The sequence below is a fragment of the Chiloscyllium plagiosum genome, chromosome 39 (assembly GCF_004010195.1).
Source record: "Chiloscyllium plagiosum isolate BGI_BamShark_2017 chromosome 39, ASM401019v2, whole genome shotgun sequence".
In the NCBI taxonomy this organism is placed as follows: Eukaryota; Metazoa; Chordata; class Chondrichthyes; order Orectolobiformes; family Hemiscylliidae; genus Chiloscyllium; species Chiloscyllium plagiosum.
In genome coordinates, this window is record NC_057748.1 from 6884957 (window position 1) to 6905608 (window position 20652).

At 46.4% G+C, this 20652-nt stretch overlaps 1 protein-coding gene and 2 pseudogenes across 1 annotated transcript in view; 2 read left to right on the forward strand and 1 right to left on the reverse strand.

Moving 5' to 3' along the window:
* LOC122542187 (epidermal growth factor receptor kinase substrate 8-like protein 1) overlaps positions 1-18901 on the reverse strand; it is a 101128-nt gene extending 82227 nt beyond the window's left edge. Inside the window, exons 1-2 of the mRNA XM_043679636.1 lie at positions 18055-18901; positions 276-345 (exon numbers count right to left, since the gene is read on the reverse strand). Of these exons, the coding sequence (XP_043535571.1) occupies positions 276-319 (44 nt within the window). The 5' untranslated portion in view covers positions 320-345; positions 18055-18901. The remainder of the gene's footprint in view (positions 1-275; positions 346-18054) is intronic.
* Positions 5481-5589, forward strand: LOC122542390 (annotated as a pseudogene).
* Positions 5610-5924, forward strand: LOC122542188 (annotated as a pseudogene).
* Positions 18902-20652: the final 1751 nt, after the last annotated feature.

The window sequence follows — 20652 nt, forward strand, 5'->3', positions numbered from 1 at the left end:
ACACACACACACACACACACACACACACACACACACACACACACACACACACACACACACACACACACACACACACACACACACGTCTGCTTTGCATTACATCAACACATTTAAAACATACAGCAGAAAGCCCTTTGTTGACCACACACTGAGACATAATGATTTAACCACACTCTTGTCACTCACTCAGTTAAACCCACTGTAATCACACAGCCTCAACAAATGACACACACAGCTACCAGGCACAGCATGAAGTCAGAAAGCTAGGTGCTTACCCATATTGGAGCATTCCCTTTAGGTCTTTGGACCCGTAGCTCATCGCTGATCTGTTGATGTGGCAAAATCCTGAAGGGAAAATATTGAAAGGACTTAGTAAAGTGGAAACGAAAGGATTGTGCAGTCACCCTGATCTCACATACACACACTCGCTCTCTATCATTGATTTATCCCAGAATGTTTGTGACCTTAAAAAAAAGATCAATTCCAATCACTTTCAGGAATTAATTAGTGGGAAATGCAACTTACAATCAGAAACAGTGAGACATCTATATACATTAATCTAATGTTGTTGTGGTTGTGTTCGCCGAGCTGGGAATTTGTGTTGCAGACGTTTCGTCCCCTGTCTAGGTGACATCCTCAGTGCTTGGGAGCCTCCTGTGAAGCGCTTCTGTGATCTTTCCTCTGGCATTTATAGTGGTTATGTATGCCACTATACCGCTATAAATGCTGGAGGAAACATCACAGGAGCGCTTCACAGGAGGCTCCCAAGCACTGAGGATGTCACCTAGACAGGGGACGAAACACAAATTCCCAGCTTGGCGAACAGAACCACAACAACGAGCACCCGAGCTACAAATCTTCTCACAGACTTTGAACATTAATCTAATTTTTAAAAATAATGTTTGGATCGAAAACACAGATTAAAAATTTACGTTTTCTTCCTCGTGTTCAATTTTAAGTGTCCCCGTCAGCTGCATTTTGCCCCATGATGGTTTCTTTTAAAAAGTCTTGAATTCTGATGTACACGTTTAAGGGGAGAGGGGGAAAGTTCAAAGGAGATGTGAGGGACAAGGTTTTATACACAGAGAGTGGTAGGAGTGTGGAACGCGCTGCCAGGGGAGGTGGTGGAGGCTGATACAATAGGGGCATTTGAGGGGCTTTTAGATAAGCCCACGAATAGACAAGGAATGGAGGGATATGGACCAAGGGCAGGCAGAAGGGATTAGTTTAATTTGGCATCATGTTCGGCACAACATCATGGGCCGAAGGGCCTGTTCCTGTGCTAGACTGTTCTATGATCTACAACATTGTGGGCCGAAGGGCCTGTTCCTGTTCTGTATGGTTCTATGTTCTACAACATCGTGGGCCGAAGGGCCTGTTCCTGTGCTATACTGTTCTATGCTCTACAACATCGTGGGCCGAAGGGCCTGTTCCTGTTCTGTATGGTTCTATGTTCCAATTTAAAAATCCCACAACATCAGGTTATAGTCCAACAGGTATACACAGAAGATTTCCAACGAAACCTTTTGGACTATAACCTGGTGTTGTATGATTTTTACCTTTGTCCACCCCAGTCCAACACCAGCACCTCTTCATCATATCCCCTAACGCACAGTATAGCAAAATGAAAGTTAAAGCAATTTTGTTTGAATGAGACATCTTTGTCTACCCTTGCGTCAGAAAAATGACAATAGATCTTCACATCTTTTTCTTTTGTTCTGTGACAATGAATTGCTGCCAGCAGTTAATTCACACTCTTTAGAGTCAAATCATTCACTCCCATTGTGTGGAACACCAGTGAATTTCTGTGTTCCCATTGTCCGGGGTAACAAAAATTGAGCTCTTTCTCACTACATTTTTAGTTTTCCACAGCTACCATCCAAACTTCGAAACTCTTCCCTCATTGGAGTAAATCCCAATCGACCTCATTCCGTTCCGCTCGGTGGATTCTGAACAGATTCAATTACTTTCCATTCATTGCTCATGACTGGAATACGAAACAAATTCCTTCTCATTCATCTGATCCGTACAGAATTCCAACAGGCTAACAATGCTTCACTGAACATGGGTTCAAGTTTCACACACTTTAGAAACATGAGATAAATTCTAAACTGGGACCCCCAGCACCACATTGTCGGAGAGATACTATCTGTCAGACGCGGAGTTAAATAAATGACCCTCTGCCCTCTCAGTCGGATGTGAAAGATACAAGGACCACGGTTCAGGAGCAGGGGACCACACCCTGTATTCCTGGATCAATATTGAACCTTCAACCTGTGTCACCAAAACAAGCTGTTTGATCATGAAAACATGGGGCTTGTGGGATCTTTCTGTGCGCAGCTTGGCTGCTGTGTTGGATATATTGTGGATGCACTTCACAGAAATATAGAAACTAGGAGCAGGAGTAGGCCATTCGGCCCTTCGAGCCTGCTCTGCCATTCATGGCTGATCACCCTACTCCTGTTCCTGCTTTGATATCCTTTAAAATCTTTCGCCCTCAGCGCTTCAGAAATCCTTCATTTTGCTGCTAAGTGGCTTGGGCTGTTTGGGGGTAATGAAAGGTGCCACATAACTGCACTTTTTGTTCCTTCTAATTAATCCTAATTGTAGAGAAACTTCTTAGATGAACCATCTATTTTCCCAGGAGCATCAGAGGCTGAGGGGTGACCTTCTAGGAGTTTTCAAAATTGTGAGGGACATGGATAGGGTGAATAGTCAAGGTCTTTTCCCTGGAGTGGGGGAGTCCAGAACTAGAGGTTAAGGTGAGAGGGGAAAGATTTAGAAGGGACCTAAGGGGCAACTTTTTCACACAGAGGGTGGTGTGTGTATGGAATGAGCTGCCAGAGGAAGTGGTGGAGGCTGGTACAATTACAGCATTTAAAAGGCATCAGGATGGGTATATGAATAGGAAGGATTTGAGGGATATGGGCCAAATGCTAACAAATGGGGCTAGATTAATTTAGGATATCTGGTCGGCACGGTCAAGATGGATTGAAGGGTCTGTTTCCATGCTGTACATCTCTATGTCTCTCTGACTCTAAATGGTTGTTGAGATTGCCAATCCCTATGGCAGTTCCCATGGCAACACTGTGACCAATCAGAGTCTCCCTGCCTGACCTGAGGTTAATCAGAAAGTTAAGATTGACAGTTAATGGATCCAACTGCGTCTTCATGCCAGGCACAGTTCAAACCACTTGGTTTCCTGCTGTGTAAAGTGATATTCCCTTTCTGAGTTTGATTTCTTGTGTCCCAGTCCCAGTGCAAGACAAAAATCTTTTGACTTTGTGTCTCTTTATAGCAACATAATATTCTGCACTGATTACGCATTTATTTTAAATAGGAAACACTACTTGTTTTAAGTAGGAAATATTTTTATTTCTTTTTGACATTCCACGTATGGGTTAAAGTCATTCGAGATAAGATGAAAGGGTTTTCAAATTTAATTTCAAGATGGAAAGTGAACTCAAGCTATTTCTGGAATAACTTGTCAAATTAATTAATCAATTAATTAATTAACAGCTCTGCTAATTAAATCGATTAAGCTATCAGACACCAGAAGTTCAAATGTGCACTACTAGCCTTGGCAGAAGTGTGACTCTGAAAATGAGTGTTAACTTATTCAATGGTGTGTTGTGCAAATTTGTTGGATAAAGTTTTTACTTCTGGGGTATCGTAGCTGGCTTTGAAAACTAAGCAAATTGGCAAAGATTGAAAGATTTACAAAAATCTTTACTCTCGGTCAATTTGTGTTTGCATCTGGCAATATTACAGATGGCAACTCAGATGGTCTGGTGATTATTCTGAAATTCAGCTCTAATTATTATCAAAGTGAGTCAGAAATGGCTGCTAAAGATACTCTGAAGGCTTTATACAGTTTTATTCCACCCTTCTCATTTTCTAACTATTCGGACAATTTTAGCACTTTCAGTTTCTGTGTAATTAACCCTTACAAGAATAAATCTGACCACCAGTTTTTAACCTGAACAAAAGTACAATAGCTGTTATTTATTCAATGCTAGTGAGACTGGAACTCACAACCTGCAAACCTTGCTCACAACTCTGCCTCATTCCCAATTTTGGGCCACTTGCTTCCTGTGAGTGGCAACAGGATGAAGCTATTAAGTGAGCTCCCACTCAATTGATGCAGAGGTGATTGCCATGAACTTTATCGGGAAGACAACAGGACTCCCACCCAGTGCACATCCGCCTAATTTAATGCCCTCCTTCCTCAATATTGCATGCAATTCTGGTCTCCTTCCTACTGGAAAAATGTTGTGAAACTTGAAAGAGTTCCAAAAAGATTTACAAGGATGTTGCCAGGGTTGGACGATTTGAGCTATAGGGAGAGGCTGAATAGGCTGGGGCTGTTTTCTCTGGAGCGTTGGAGGCTAAGGGGTGACCTTGTAGAGGTTTACAAAATCATGATTGGCATGGATAGGGTAAATAGACAAAGTCTTTTCCCTGGGGTGGGCGAGTCCAGAACTAGAGGGCATAGGTTTAGGGTGAGAGGGGAAAGATATAAAGGAGATCTAAGGGGCAACTTTTTCACGCAGAGGGTGGTACATGTATGGAATGAGATGCCAGATGGTGGAGGCTGGTACAATTGCAACTTTTAAGAGGCATTTGGATGGGTATATGAATAGCTGAAAATGTGTTGCTGGAAAAGCACAGCAGGTCAGGCAGCATCCAAGGAACAGGAGAATCAACGTTTCGGGCATAAGCCCTTCTTCAGGAATGAGGAAAGTGTGTCCAGCAGGCTAAGATAAAAGGTAGGGAGGAGCAGCATCTGCAGTCCTCACTTTCTCCTGGGTATATGAATAGGAAGGGTTTGGAGGGATATGGATCGGGTGCTGGCATGTGGGAGTAGATTGGGTTGGGATATCTGGGTGGCATGGACGGGCTGGACCAAAGGGTCTGTTTCCATGCTGTACATCTCTATGACTCTATGACTCACCACAGGGGAGGGCACTCAGTATCACCCATTGTGTGGTAAGGTCTCTAAGGCAACATGGAGAACGTTAACAGGGTGCTAATGTAATCATAAGCGGCCCCTATTGTTCAGCACCAAAATGGGCTATCGTTGCCTGCAGACATGGCGATGATTTTAATCACATGACACTTTGATGGCCTGTCAAATAAGGGCTCCCTTCACAAGTCAGACTTTCAGTGAAAGCTCAGCTGCCTACCGTTTCCTTTCTTTAATGGGATGTGGACATCACTGACAAGGTGCCCATTTCCTGCCCATCTCCGATTGCCCTTGGACTTGCCACAGCTGTTTTCAGTGGGCAATTAACAATTGGCCACATTGCTGCAGGTCTCAAGTCACATGTAGGCCAGACTGGGTATAAGGGCATTAGTGTACCAGAATAGGTTGGTACACGGAGCGATTGGAAGCAGGTGGATCTTACTGATTATGAGTTCCCTGATTGGGGCTGTTAACCTGTGGCAATCAGCGAGCCCTGGCTGACAGACAGAAACAGGCCTACGGCCATACTAGTCTGAAAATGCCTGATCGCGGAAGCTAAGCAGACTCAGGCTTGGTTAGTCCTTGGATGGGAGACTGCCTGGGAATACCAGGTACAGTAGGCTTTTGCTCTCAGGCACGCAGTGAAAATGATGAAGGGAACATCGTCAGTTGGTAAGAGGCGGAACAAGACCCACATACTTTGCCGGCGATGTGGGGCTAAGGCATTTCACCTGCAGAAATCCACCTGCGGCAAATGTGCCTACCCTGCCAAGAGAAACTGCTGTACTTTTCCAGCAGTTTCTATAACTGGAGAATGAAGGCCAAAAGGAGAAGCAGGTCATATGAGGCACCTGAAGGTGGTGTATCGCAGATTCAAGAATGGATTCTGCGAGGGGACCACTCCGAAGCCAAGACGTTCAGCAATGGCTTCCTCCAGCATTGCATAAACTATCAGTGTATCTGCACAACAAATAAAGTTCAAATTTGCAAAGTTATATAAAAAAAAGAAACAGGAGTGTCAGAAAGTCTCCTGACTTCAAGGACTGGCTCAGAGCTGGCCATCCCCAGCCAGTGTACTGCGCATGTGTGATTAAAGGGTGACTTGTTGACGGGATACCAGCCCCTGTGCAGGATGCGGAGGTATCAGACTGGGGTGGACAAAGTCAGGAGTCACGTGACACCAGATTATAGTCCAACAGGTTTATGTGAAATCACAAGCTTTCGGAGCACCCTGAAATCTTGTGATTTCAAATGAACCTATTGGACTATAACCTGGTGTCATGTGACTTCTGACTCAGTTATTTCAGTACAGCAATTGCTGGTAGTTTCATGGTTTGCATTGCTACAACAAGATTTCAATTTCCGATTTCACAGACTGAGTGTATGCCGGGCTGGGAAGTGAGCTTAAATCCCTTTGGGAAAAGCCTGGGAGTCGGGATTACCAGCCTGGCCACATTCCCAATTGGTTCCCACCTCCCTTAAAATGGCTAGACTACCATAAGACTCTAGTTTCTAATAGGCTTATGACCAACAGAACCTGTCAACTCTCCCTATGGTGAAAGTGAGGAATGCAGTTACTGGAGATCAGTGTTTAGATTAGAGTGGTGCTGGAAAAGCACAGCAGGTCAGGCAGCATCCGAGGAGCAGGAAAATCGACATTTCGGGCAAAAGCCCTTCATCGGGAATGGCACAGGGGCTGCACGATGAGAGTGAGCCATGCACGATACAGCCAGTTGGGAGTGAAGGAAGCCTCTTTCTCCAGTGTTTACAGAATACATGCAGGAGCTGGCATAGAGGCAGGGAACTGGTTCCCCCGAAATCCGTCCTTTATAACTAGTGAGCAATCCACAGCACAGGTGTGTGCCTGTACATGCTGGCAACGGATCAGGAAGTGACAGGTGTGGCATGCAATCTTAAATCAGATGAAAACATTCAGATTCATTACGTCTGTAAAGGCTAAGCTTTTGCAAATGAGTAATGCAAATTGTGAATCAGTGTCTTTCACAAAGGGAATTAATATTATCAAAATTTCCTGTTGACATTACATCAATCCACTTTGTGCACACAGATGACGGCTACTGTTATTCTGTTAGCCCTTGCTGCTTCATTGTTGGGCAGTTGGAAGGAGAAAGTGAGGACTGCAGATGCTGGAGATCAGAGCTTAAAAATGTGTTGCTGGAAAAGCGCAGCAGGTCAGGCAGCATTAAAGGAGCAGGAGAAGGGCTTATGCCCAAAATGTCGATTCTCCTGTTCCTTTGATGCTGCCTGACCTGCTGCGCTTTTCCAGCAACACATTTTTAAGCAGTTGGAAGGTGAGGTTTACACAGAAACTAGGAGTGGGAGGAGACCACTCAGCCCTTCAACCCTGCTCTGCTATTCAATAGGATCACGGTTAAGCATCCACCCTGTTCCCGTTTTTTTCCCCTTTGAACCCTTTAGCTCCAAGAACTATATCGACATCCTTTTTGAAACACTCAAAGTTTTGCCTCAACAACTTTCTATAGCAATGGTGAATTCCACAGACCAGGTGAAAGTGGGAACTGTTGTTGGAGATTAGAGTGGTGCTGGAAAAGCACAGCAGGTCAGGCAGCATCTGAGGAACAGGAAAGTCAATGTTTCAGGCAAAAGCCTTTCATTAGGAATGAGGCTGGGAGCCTCAGGGGTGGAGAGATAAATGGGAGGGGGAGTGAGGCTAGGGGGAAGGCAGCTGAGAGTGCAATAGATGGATAGAGGTGGGGGTAAAGGAGATAGGTCAGAGGGGAGGGTGGAGTAGATAGGTGGGACGGAAGATTGACAGGTGGGATTGGTCATGAGAACAGGTCAATTCTACAGACTCACTACTCTACAAGTGAAGAAATTGCTCCTCATCCCAGTCCTAAATAGCCTACCTCATGCCGTTAGACCATCACTCCTCAGTCACTGAGTACATCCTGAGTTTACCCAGGGCAAAAACAAGGACTGCAGATGCTGGAAACCAGAGTCTAGATTAAAGTGGTGTTGGAAAAGCACAGCAGGTCAGGCAGCATCCGAGGAGCAGGAAAATCGAAGTTTTGGGCAAAAGCCCTTCATCAGGAATACAGGCAGAGAGCCTGAAGGGAGATAAATGAGAGGACGGTGGGGGTGGGGAGAAAGTAGCATAGAGTACAATAGGTGAGTGGGGGAGGGGATGAAGGTGATAGGTCAGAGAGGAGGGTGGAGTGGATAGGTGGAAAAGAAGATAGGCAGGCAGGACAAGTCATGAGGACAGTGCTGAGTTGGAAGTTTGGAACTGGGGGAAAGGGAAATGAGGAAACTGTTGAAGTATACATTGATGCCCTGAGTTTACCCTGTCCTGTCCTATTACTAACAAAAATCCAGAAATTTTGCGAGTGCAAATGTATCACTCAATTGCCATCCCACCACCACACACACCGCTCCCCCACCCCACCCCACCCTGTTCCCCGGCCAACATCTCTGCCTCTAGTTTTTATCAGTGCTCCAGTGATGCTCAGTGCAGGCTGGAGGGGAAGCACCTCATTTCCCACTCAGGGACTCCACAGCCTTCTGGACTCAACATCAAGTTCAACAATTTTAAGGTTTGAGGGACCTCCTCCCATGTCCTTACCCCAACCCCCCCACACCGGGCCTTGTTATCACATGGTCAGCTATTACACACATTCTGGATTAGAGTGGTGCTGGAAAAGCACAGCAGGTCAGGCAGCATCCGAGGAGCAGGAAAATGACGTTTCGGGCAAAAGCCCTTCATCAGAAATACTTTGGCCTGAAACGTCGATTTTCCTGCTCCTCGGATTAGATTACATTACATTACAGTGTGGAAACAGGCCTTTCGGCCCAACAAGTCCACATCGACCCACCGAAGCGCAACTCACCCATGCCCCTACATTTACCCCTTACCTAACACTACGGGCAATTTAGCATGGCCAATTCACCTGACCTGCACATCTTTGGACTGTGGGAGGAAACCCACGCAGACACGGGGAGAACGTGCAAACTCCACACAGTCAGTCGCCTGAAATGTTACCTCTGCTTTCTTTCTCTGCTGAGCTTTTCCATCACTTTCTGTTTTTGTTTCTGATTTCCAACATCTGCAGTTCTTTCAGTTTATATTTATCACTCTGTTATCTTTCACAAGTGATCACCACATTTCCATGGTGACCACTTAACTCTCTGTGTAAATTCTGAAATTACTGCCTGACAGGAGGCCCTTTGTCCTTTAACCAGTGCCTTAACACTATCTCAGGATGTCTCAAAATGTTTTATAGCCAACAAAATACTTTTTTTTAATATAGATTACTTACAGTGTGGAAACAGGCCCTTTGGCCCAACAAGTCCATACCGACCCGCCACCCACCCAGACCCATTCCCCTACACCTAACACTACAGGCAACTTAGCATGGCCAATTCACCTAACCTGCACATTTTTTTTGGATTGTGGGAGGAAACCAGAGCAAACTCACGCAGACACAGGGAGAATGTGCAAACTCCACACAGCTAGTCTGCCAGAGGTGGGATATGAACTCAGGTCTCTGGCGCTATGAGGCAGCAGTGCTAACCACTGTGCCACCGTGCGGTTCACTGACACTCCCAGGTCAACAAAATTAACCATTTCATAAAAACCTTAGAAGCCATGTCCTTTTGAAAAGCCAACACGGATTGAACCCTTTTAAAAAAGCTTCTCATGAAAAATCACTGGATTCAAAACATTAACTCTGTTCCTCTCACCACAGATGCTGCCAGACCTGCTGAGTTTCTGAAACAAATTCTGGTTTTGTTTCAGATCCCCAGCAACCTGTGTTCTTGGTTTTGTGTTATTATTGCACTGTAAAGGTTATTGTTTATACATCAGCTATAATATGGTCTGATGAAGAGTCACCCAGACTCGAAACATTAGCTTGCTCTCTCTCCACGGATGCTGCCTGACCCGCTGTGATCTCTAGCACTTATTGTTTTCAGTACAGGTTCCAAAATCTGCTGTAATTTGCTTCTGTGATATGACCCAGCATCGATAGTTTATTTCAACATTATAAGAGCGTAAGAGACAGAGGCAAGAGCAGGCTATTCGGCCCTATTGAATCTGCTGTACCATTCTACCCAAGCATGGCTAACTATCTCTCCAAGATCCATTTTGCTGTCTTCATCCGTAACCCTCAATTTCCCAACCAAGACATATCTCCACCCTCCCAAAACCCAACAGCAGAGAAATTTCAAGAGATTCATAACACAGAGTGAAGCCATTTCTCCTCATCTCAGTCCTAAACAGTTAGTCACTTCATTCCTGAGACTGAGATTCTCCAGCCAAGGGAATCAACTTCCATGTCTACCTTGTGGAATGTTGTGGAATTATAGATTCCCTACACTGTGGAAACAGGCCCTACGGTCCAATTAATCCACACCAACCCTCTGAAGAGTAACCCACCCAGACCCATTCCCATACCCTATTACTCTTCATTTACCCCTGACTAATGCACCTACCCTACACACCCCAGAACACTATGGGCAATTCCCCATGGCCAATCCACCCTGACCTGCACATCTTTGGACTGTGGAAGCAAACCGGAGCACCTGGAGGAAACCCACGCAGACACGGGGAGAATGTGCAAACTCCACACAGACAGTCGCCTGAGGCGGGAATTGAACCCGGGTTTCTAGAGCTGTGAGGCAGCAGTGCTAACCACTGAGCCACCATGCTGCTCTTTCAGCAAAACTGCAGGGAATATTGTTGGACAGGGCTCTGAAAGGGTTAATATTTCAGAGCGGGCACCACCCGCTGCCCTTTAGACTTTTAATAAGTTTGTTTATGGGATGCAGACATCGTTGGTTGGGCTCAGTATTTTCTGCCCATCCCTAATGACCCAGTGGGCAGGTAGGAACCAACCACATTGCTGTGTGTCACATGTGGGCCAGACCAGCTAAAGATGGCAGATTCCCCACCCTTAGGGGCGTCAGTGAACCAGATGTGTTTTTTGCAATGGATATTGGTACAACTAATTTTTGGATTTTTAGATTTTTAGTCACTGCAGAAATTCACCAAAGATCCTCAGGCAGTGCCTTCTAATCCCACACCCACTTCCATCTACAAGGGCAAGGGCAGTAGGCAGCATGGGAACACCATCATATCCCATCAATTTCCTCTCCAAGCCATTCACCATCTGACTTGGAAATATAACACCATTCCTTCTCTGTCTCTGGATCAAAATTCACTCCGTCAGGGTGTCGTGGGTCAACCCAGAGCAAGTGGACATGAGCAATACAAGAAGACTGCTCATCCCCATCTTCTCAAGGGGCAACTAGGGACGGGCAATAAATCTTGGCCCAGTCAGTGACACCCACATCCCATGAGGGAGTAAACAAAAAAAAATCTCACCGCAACGGGATTTGAACCTGTGTCACCAGCTTGTTTTATTAGTCTCCTGACATTCCCACAGTGCAGCCACCTCCCATAGCTGTGTGTGTGTGTACATACATCTGTGTCTGTGTCTCTGTATGTGTATCTGTATGTGTCTATGTGTGTGTGTGTGTCTGTGTGTGACTGTAAGTGTCTGTGTGCATGTGTGTGTATTTGTATGTGTGTGTGTCTGTGTGTGTATCTGTGTTTGCATGTGTGTGAGTGTGTGTGTCTGTGTGTGTGCATGTATTTGTCTGTGTCTGTATATCTGTGTGTGTCTGTGTGAGTGTTTGTGTGTCTGTGTCTGTGTATTTGTGTGTGTCTGTGCAGTCATCCAACAGTTTCTTATAACAGGAGAGTGAAACAGCGTAGTTTACTTTTCACTGTACTCATGTACTTGAACACACGTGACAATTAAAGCTTAAATCAAATCAAACCTGCTCCTCCTCATAGAGTCATACAGCACAGAAACAGACCCTTCGGCCCAATCATTCCATGCCGAACATAATACCAAACTAAACTAGCCCCACCTCCCTGGTCCTGGCCCTTATCCCTCCAAACCCTTCCTGTTCATGTATTCATTTCAGTGTTTTTTAAACGTTGTCATTGTGCCTACGATCACAACTTCCACAGGAAGTTCATTTCACACGTGAACTATCCTCTGTGAAAAAAATATTGCCCCTCATGTCTTTTTTAAAATCTTTCTCCTTTCACCTTAAAAATGTGAAGCCCTTGTCTTGAAATCCCTCATCCGAGGGAAAAGACACCAACCATTAATCCTATCTATACCCCTCATGATTCTATAAACCTCTCAACCTCCTACGCTCCAGTGAAAAAAGTCCCAATCTCTCCTTCTAACTCAAACCCTCCATCCCTGGCAACATCCTGGTAAACCTCTTCCGAACCCTCTCCAGCTTCATAACATCCTTCCGATAACAGGGCGATCAGAACTTCCCACAGTGCTCCAGAAGAGGCCTCACCAATGTCCTGTACAACCTCAACATGACATCCCAGAATCGCTGGAACACTGCCAGTGGAGTGGCAACATCTCGCATAATTAATTGCTCCATGCAATAGACTGTACCTTATTAACCAAAATAAAGTCTTCTAGTTAGACCAGGATGTGTTTTTCCTTTCTTGCATGACACCGTGGATTTGAAGAGCTTTGTAGCAGCCCACCTTCATTATGAGCAGCAACTGATACAATATGACGAGCTGACCCTGCCCAGGAAACAAATAGCGACCTGATTTACTCAGTGCTGGACAACCCTTCACACATTGTGGGGTTAGACCACACATGGGGCAATACTCATCAGCCCCCAACCACGTCCCAGTCTCTGGACAGCACCTTCCAGCCCCCACCTCCTCTTCCCTTGCCCAAGGTTGTGGCCATCACACCATCCCCAGTGCTCGTCCCTGTCAATTTGCATGCTTTTCACATGAGATGCTGTTCGGAATATCGGTGCAGACTCAATGGGTCGAATGGACTCTTTCCACAATGTGAGATTCAATGATAGTACCCAGAGCAGAGGCCTGAGCATGCAATGTAGCCTGAGGACTATGCCCTCTTCCCCCCGCCCCCAACCCTGATGCCATTCTGAGGGGGTCCTGCCCTTTCTGAAGTGTTCTCTCTGTCTCTAATGAATCCAGGTCTCAGTTTCATGTCCCAGTGGCTGACTAATGACGTGATGGTAAAGGGCGAAACACTACATTCATTCACTGCCCTCATAAATATTCCTTCCTCGATGCGTAGCATAAGAAACAGGAATCAGATTAATACGTCATTCATCCAACTGCTGGCTGTGAGATCTGATGATATTGCTGCAATTATCTGAACAACACTACGTCATTCACTCTCCAGAGCATCCTGAGAAAGTCATGTGATTGTTGTATAAGAGAAAGATCTCCCTAACCCTCCCCAACTCACCACAAAAACATTCCATTTGGAATCATCGAATGAAACCAAACATTAGTTAGCCATTCAGCCCATTGAGTTTGTGGACTAGCCTGGACTATTCATTAAGGAGGGAGGGAGGGAGGACTATTCATTATTCCACTCACCCCTACTCTTTCACTGTAACACTACACATTTCCCTTTCTAAGTATTTATCCCATTCCTGGATGGGTATATGAATAGGAAGAGTTTAGAGGGATAAGGGCCAAGTGGGATTAGATTAATTTAGGATATCTGGTCAGCATGGACTGGTTGGGAGGAGGGGTCTGTTTCTATGCTGTACATCTCTCCGACTCCGAGATCTGCTTCCACTGTCCTTGCAGACAAGGTGTTCCAAATAATAACCTCAGACTCAAATAATTCTCAAATAATAAGGCAGCCAACATCATCAACGATTCCTCTCATCCCGGTTATAATCTCTTCCAACTTCCAAGGATACAGAAGCTTAAACAAACGTACTGACAGATTCAAGATCAGCTTCTTCCCCGCTGAATGAACCTCTCAAATTTTAAATCTAATGTCGATCTTGCTTTCTGTGCACCGTCTCTCCAGCTGTAACTTGGTATCCCTCCCTCTGTTCTATCACCTTAAGATCTTTAAGTCTTTGTATGGTATGATCTGCCTGTACCGCATGCAAAACAAAACTTTTCACTGTACCTAGGTACACGTGATAATAATTAATCAAATCAAATCAAATCAAATCTTCTACCCCAACCGGCTCATATGCCAACCATCTGCTATCCCCTGCCAGCCACCATAGGACACCCATTCTCCTGGTTTACCAAAGCCCCAGATTTCAACAGACTTGATAAATTGTTCCTTTAATCCTTCTCTACATGATGGAGAACAATCCCAGCTCCTCGGATTTCTCAGCATGACAAGTCCCTTATCCCCAGTCGCATTCGTATTAGGCTCTCTCTGACTCTCGCTCTCTCTCTCTCTCCTGTCCTTAAAAAACCACACATTCTTCTTCACACAAACTGAGTGCAATCCCTCAATTGATGGGTAACCAATCATTTGCAAATGACATTAATCAACAATGGCCCCGCCCTAGCCCAGAGCTGCTGAGGTCAATTGTAGCATCAAAACCAAACCCCTGCCTAAGACAGAGTTCTGAAAGCGTACGCTACACACGGAGGATGCTCGGCCCATCACGCTTTACTGGCTCTCTGAAGCAGTTGTTGCTGTCAGTCCCATATTTGTGGGATTGGATGGTGGAATGCTAGTGTTGTGGTGGTTACATTACAGGATTAATAACCCATAGGCTAATGATGCGGAGACAAGGTTTGAATCCTGCCACAGGCACTGGCAGAATTTGAAATCAGTGAGTAAACCATGACCCTGATCATGGGAGCTATTAAGCAATTATTGTTTAAAAATTCATTGGGTCCACAGTGTCCTTCAGGGAAGGAAACCTGCCTTCCTTATCCGGTCTGGCCTACACACGACTCTAGACTCTTTTACCTTTCCCTAAATTAAAGAGCAACTAGTGATAGGAGATAAATTCTGGCTTTACCCACTTCCAGGAAAGAATAAACATAAACTTTTATCATCCCAACTACGTGTCTGAGTACTTTTTAAAGTTCTTTACAAACTTCAATTGTTTACATAGAATGTGCCAGATCCCACTAGTTCGCTGACTACAAACTTTGTCCCAGTCGCCCCCCTCCAGTGCTTTGCACGTTGCTTTTATTTCTGTCACTTCTTTATTTATTAGAGATCCACAGAACTCAACACAGTCTGGTCAGCACTGCCTGCTGTGTGTCCTCTAACCACTTAGAAGGACAAAGGAAACAGATATATCAGAACATCATCACCCACAAGTCGCACACACACACACGCAGTCTCTCTCTCTCACACACACACCACACACACTGACACACTCACAGACAGGAACAGACACTCACACATTCACAGTCACACAGACTCACAGACTGGCAGACATACACACACACACACACACACACACACACACTGGCAGACGCACACCAGCAGAGACACACACATTGGCAGACTCAGACATACGCACAGAGATACAGACAGACACTCACTCTCTCTCACATACAGACACTCTCTCACACACATGCAGACACATACAGATACTCGCTCACACACACACACACACACAGACATACATACAGATACAGACAGGCAGATACTCTCTTTCACACACACACACACTGACACTCTCTCTCACACACAGACATAGACAGACAGATACACATAAATATACACACACAGAAGCAAGCACACAGACACAAATACACACTCACACGCTCTCTCTTACACAGACATAAATACTCACACACACGAGACAATGGGTCAATGTGGAAGCAGAGTTCATTGGAGATTTTAACAGAGAGCCGGAGATACATCCGAAGGTGGTGAGGTCAGAGGACGACAGAGACAGGGCTGGTGAGTGGGGCTAGCTGGGTGGGTCTTTTGGGAGCTGGTACAGACACGATGGGTGGAATGGCCTTATTCTGTACCATAAATTCTGTCATTCACCCCATGATGTGCTCTTTTCCATTGCAAATACGCAATGGAGAGGTACTAGCCATTGACCCATTCACTCATTAGTGAGCATCAGCCTGACGGTTACCATGCCTCAGAAGTGAAGTTGCACAAGGCAGATTGTCAATGATGTCCTTAGCTGGGGTGGGAATAGAACCTGTGCTGTTTTGGGCATCTCTTGCTAGGCCAACATTGATTACTCATCCCTAATTACCCAGAGTCAACCCCACATTGCTTTGGGTTGGGAGTCACATGTAGGCTAGACCAGGTGAGAATGGCATTAGTGAACCTAAAGGGCATTAGTGAACCAGACGGACTTTTCTCCCCCTGACAATTGACAATGGATTCATGATCATCATTACAGCTTTAATTCCAGATGCTTCATTGAATTCAAATTCCACCGTGATGGGATTCAAACCCAAGCCCCAAGCTGAGTTTCTGAATGGACAGTCCAGTGACAATGCCACTTGGCCATTGTCTCCCCCTGGTGTCACTCTGCACTGCAAAGCAGCTGGCCAGCCAACTGAACTAACCGGGCAATGACAGTAGTTCAGAGGGTGATGTCACCACCTGTATGATCCATCCCTAATTGTCCCTTGGGTAGGTTGGTGGTGAGCTGCCTTATTGGACCACCGCAGTCCAAGTGAGGTGGGGGCACCCAGAGAGCTCCGAGAATAGAATTCAGAAAGTGTGGAGCTGGAAAAGCACAGCAGGTCAGGCAGCGTCCGAGGGGCAGAGGAGTCAACGTTTCGGGCGTAAGCCCTTCATCAGGGGCCACACATTTTGACTCTGACTCTCCAGCATCTGCGGTCCTCACTTTCTCCAGAGAATAGAAACTCTACAGCATGGAAACAGGCCATTCGGCCCAACAAGTCCATGCCGACACTCTGAAGAGCAAGCCAGCCAGGAGGGAGTTTTAGGATTTTTACCGAGCGACACTGCAGGAATGGTGGTAAAATTCCAAGTCAGGATGATGCGTGGGTAGGTGTCCTCCCAGGTACCATCACATGGGTGACATGTATGACCGATTTAATGGGGCGAAAGATATCCTGCCTCCTCCCACTCTCACCCCCATCCTTCGTCTCTCGGCTGCTGTGAGGAAATTGTAAACACGGGACAGGTAGCGGGCAGTCCACCGTGATGTCTGTGTGCTGCACTCTGGGGAGGAGACGTGACAGTAACAGACTGGGAGGATGGCGGCAGGCAGGAATGCTGGGAAGGGTCCGATGCATGGGCAGTTAGTGTGTGGAGAAGCTGAGGGGAGATCTGATCGAGGTGCTCAAAATCCCCAAAGCATCTGGGGTGGGGGAGGTGGTGGGGGTAGTTGGCAAAACTCTCAGAGACGCGGGAGTGTCGAGAGTGGGTGTGACAGCATCACAAGGAGGGAGGATTTTACACAGTTGGACCAAAGAGTCTGTTTCTGTACTGTACATCTCTATAACTCAATGAGAGAATCAAGCCAAGGAAGTCCAGGATTCCAAAAAGATTGTCTGAGTGGGGTTGGCACATTCTCCCTGTGTCTACATGGGTTTCCTCGGGGTGCTCCAGTTTCCTCCCACAATCCAAAGATGTGCAGGTGAAGGTGGATTGGCTATGCTAAATTGCCCCATAGTATTCAGGGATGTGCAGGCTAAGTGGGTTAGCCGTGGGAAATGCAAGGTTACAGGGTTCAGGTAAGGAGTTGAGTCTGGGTGGCTTGGTCTTTGGAGAGTTGCTGTGGAGTTATTGGGCTAAAAGGCATGTTTCAACACTGTAGGGAGTTGATGAAACTGGATAAGGTCCTCCAGAGAGAGAGAGAGAGAGTGAAAAGGTTGATGGTAAAAAGGCCAGGGAAGAGCCAGCACAGTTACATCAGGCTGAATGGCCTCCTTCTGGCCTGTATACATCCCATGATAAAGTGAGGACTGCAGATGCTGGACATCAGAGCTGAAAATGTGGTGCTGGAAAAGCGCAGCAGGTCAGGCAGCATCCGAGGAGCAGGAGAATCGACGTTTCGGGCCTGAGCCCTTCTTCAGGATCATCCTGCTCCTTGGATGCTGCCTGACCTGCTGCGCTTTTCCAGCAACACATTTTCAGCTTCATCCCATGATGCCAAATAAGTGGCATCGTGTGGGTGGTTAACCACACCACCCCCCCCCAATCCTGCACATTTTTGTTGACTGGACATCTTACCCAGTTTGTTAACCAGGTACAAACACCACACTGTGTGATTAAAATGAGCGAAGACACACTTACAAGAAATGATCCAATCCTTCAGCACGTCAATAAAATCCACAAAATGCAGCAGCAACTTTGACCGAACGAGTCCCAGGTGTGTCTCACCCTGCAGGTAGCTCTGTCTATTTCTGACTGTGTGCTGTGTACACCTTTTTTTGTGTGTGTTCATGAAAGAGGGTGTGGACACAGCACTGACCTCACAAGTCAAGACAGAAATCCACGCCCATCTCCATTTTGCGAGTCACCCCCCTCTCTCTCTCTTTCTTCCCCTCCTGAAAAATCCAACAGCTTCAGGTTTCTACGCTGCCTTCCCTGGGAACTCTATCCCTGTCAGTCCAAAGGCTCAGCAAACGCTGTAAACTTTGTCGGCGGGTTTGATATTAACCAACAGGCTGGGGAGTGAGTCTGTGAAGGACTGTTTGTCCTTCTTGTAAAGTGGTAGCTCTTGCTCTTCCTTTTGTTTATCCATAAACAGACTCAGCACAGCTTTGCACTGTCACGTCTCGTGATGAGACACAGGTCTGCACACCACCTTGCTAAAATCCTGCCCCGTCACCCTGTGAAATAGTCACTTTATTGTTTTGTCGATTCACGTCTGACACACGCCCTACGTTAGAATCTGAACTCGGAGCTCAGGGTGCTAGCCATGGGCGAGGGGGGAAAAAAAAATGCCATCTCTCCGGATATTCCTGTTGGAATCGCGTCCCTCGTCGGTGAAAGTTCCACTCCTGTGTTTCCTCTCCCGAGTTAGGAGCTGGGGGGGGTGTTTGCAGCCAGAGAGTTTGTTAACCTGGAGTTGACATAACTTGGCGGACGGATGCCTGCTTTGCCGGTCAGAGTTTTATTTCACTTTCCACAAACTCCAACACCCCGCTGATTACTCCCTCCCCATTTAGAACCCCCCCCCCCCAGTCAAATACTCGGGCAGTTACCCCTTCATTTTCGTAGCACCATCCCCACTCAATCCCTAGGTCCGTCTGCTCTGAGCCAGACCTGACCAGATGAGATTTGACGCTGGATTTCAATTTGCTGAAATGGAGGAAGGGTGGGGGAGCTGCTCTTGCGAGAGAGCCAGCACTGATTTGATGGATTGAATGGTCTCTTCCTGGGCTGGAACCATTCTGCCATTTCAGACTCAAACCTCTCATCCACCCCCACCCACACCCACATAGATCATGCACTTCACCCAATCCCCCAGCTCAGGCCCCATCAAGACTCATCGTACCCCCCCCCCCCCCCCCTTCCAACATGGGCTGTATCCTTGCCTTCCTTTCTTTAAGGCCCTTGGTTACTGAGATTACTGAAAAGCGAAAAGAGAGTTATTTAAATGACACACGCCCACAAAGCTCCCCTCAAATCTCAACCACCTCCCACTTCCCCATCCCACTCTCCCCTCAATCATCCCAGCTTGATGCAGAAAAATCCATCTTTCTCTCTCTCCCCCCCTCTCTGTCTCCAGTCTCTCTGTCACATTGAAATCCCTCTTGTCTGGCACGATTCGGGGGAAACCTATTTTCCAATTGCTTAAAGGCCATGAGACTTAACGGCCGCATTCCTGGGCAAGTGGGGATGGTGATGTCCACCTGTCACTCCTCACTGCTAGGTCTACCCCAAGGACCGCAAAGCTTCAAAGGGCATCTCCAGGGCAATTGAGGACGGGCAATAAATTCTGGCCCAGCCAGGCCCACGTCACTCCAATGAATACTTTTTAAAGGAAAACTAAACTGGGAATCCTGGTGGAGATTCCTCTTGTAGATTGAAGACTAGTTTCAAGGTGGAGACGGAGATCAAGTGATGCCTTTCCCTGGTGGAATTTGTGGAATTCTTTATTGCAGAGCATTAGGTCATTTATTGCATTCGAGGCTGAGATAGATTTCTAACCAGGGAGGGTATGAAGGGTTATGGGGGGAAAGGCAGAAAAGTGGAGTTGAGGATTATCAGATCAGCTGCTCATAGATCATAGAGTCATAGAGATGTACAGCACGGAAACAGACCCTTCGGTCCAACTTGTCCATGCCTACCAGATATCCTAAATTAATCTAGTCCCACTTGCCAGCACTTGGCCCATATCTTTCTGAACCCTTCCTATTTCTATATCCATCCAGATGGCTTTTAAATGTTGCAATTGTACCAGCCTCCACCACTTCCTCTGGCAGCTCATTCCATACATGTACCACCCTCTGTATGAAAAAGCCCCTTGGGTCACTTTTAAATTTTTCCCCTCTCACCCTAAACCTATGCCCTCTAGTTCTGGACTCCTCCAACCGTGGGGAAAAAACCTTGTCTATTTATCCTATCTATGCCCCTCATGATTTTATAAACCTCTATAAGATCACCCCTCAGCCTCCGACGCTCCAAAGAAAACAGGCCCAGCCTATTCAGCCTCTCCCTATGCTCAAACCCTCCAACCCTGGCAACATCCTTGTAAATCAGTTCTGAATCCTTTCAAGTTTCACAACATCCCTCTCATTGAATGGCGGAGAAGACTCGATGGGTCGAATGGCCTACTTCTACAGCTTATGATTTGATGGAATACCCCAGGCAGATACGGAGAATGTACCATTGGCATTTCTGGGGTCCTTTGACTGGTAACTGTGCATGATTCACCCCCTCCAC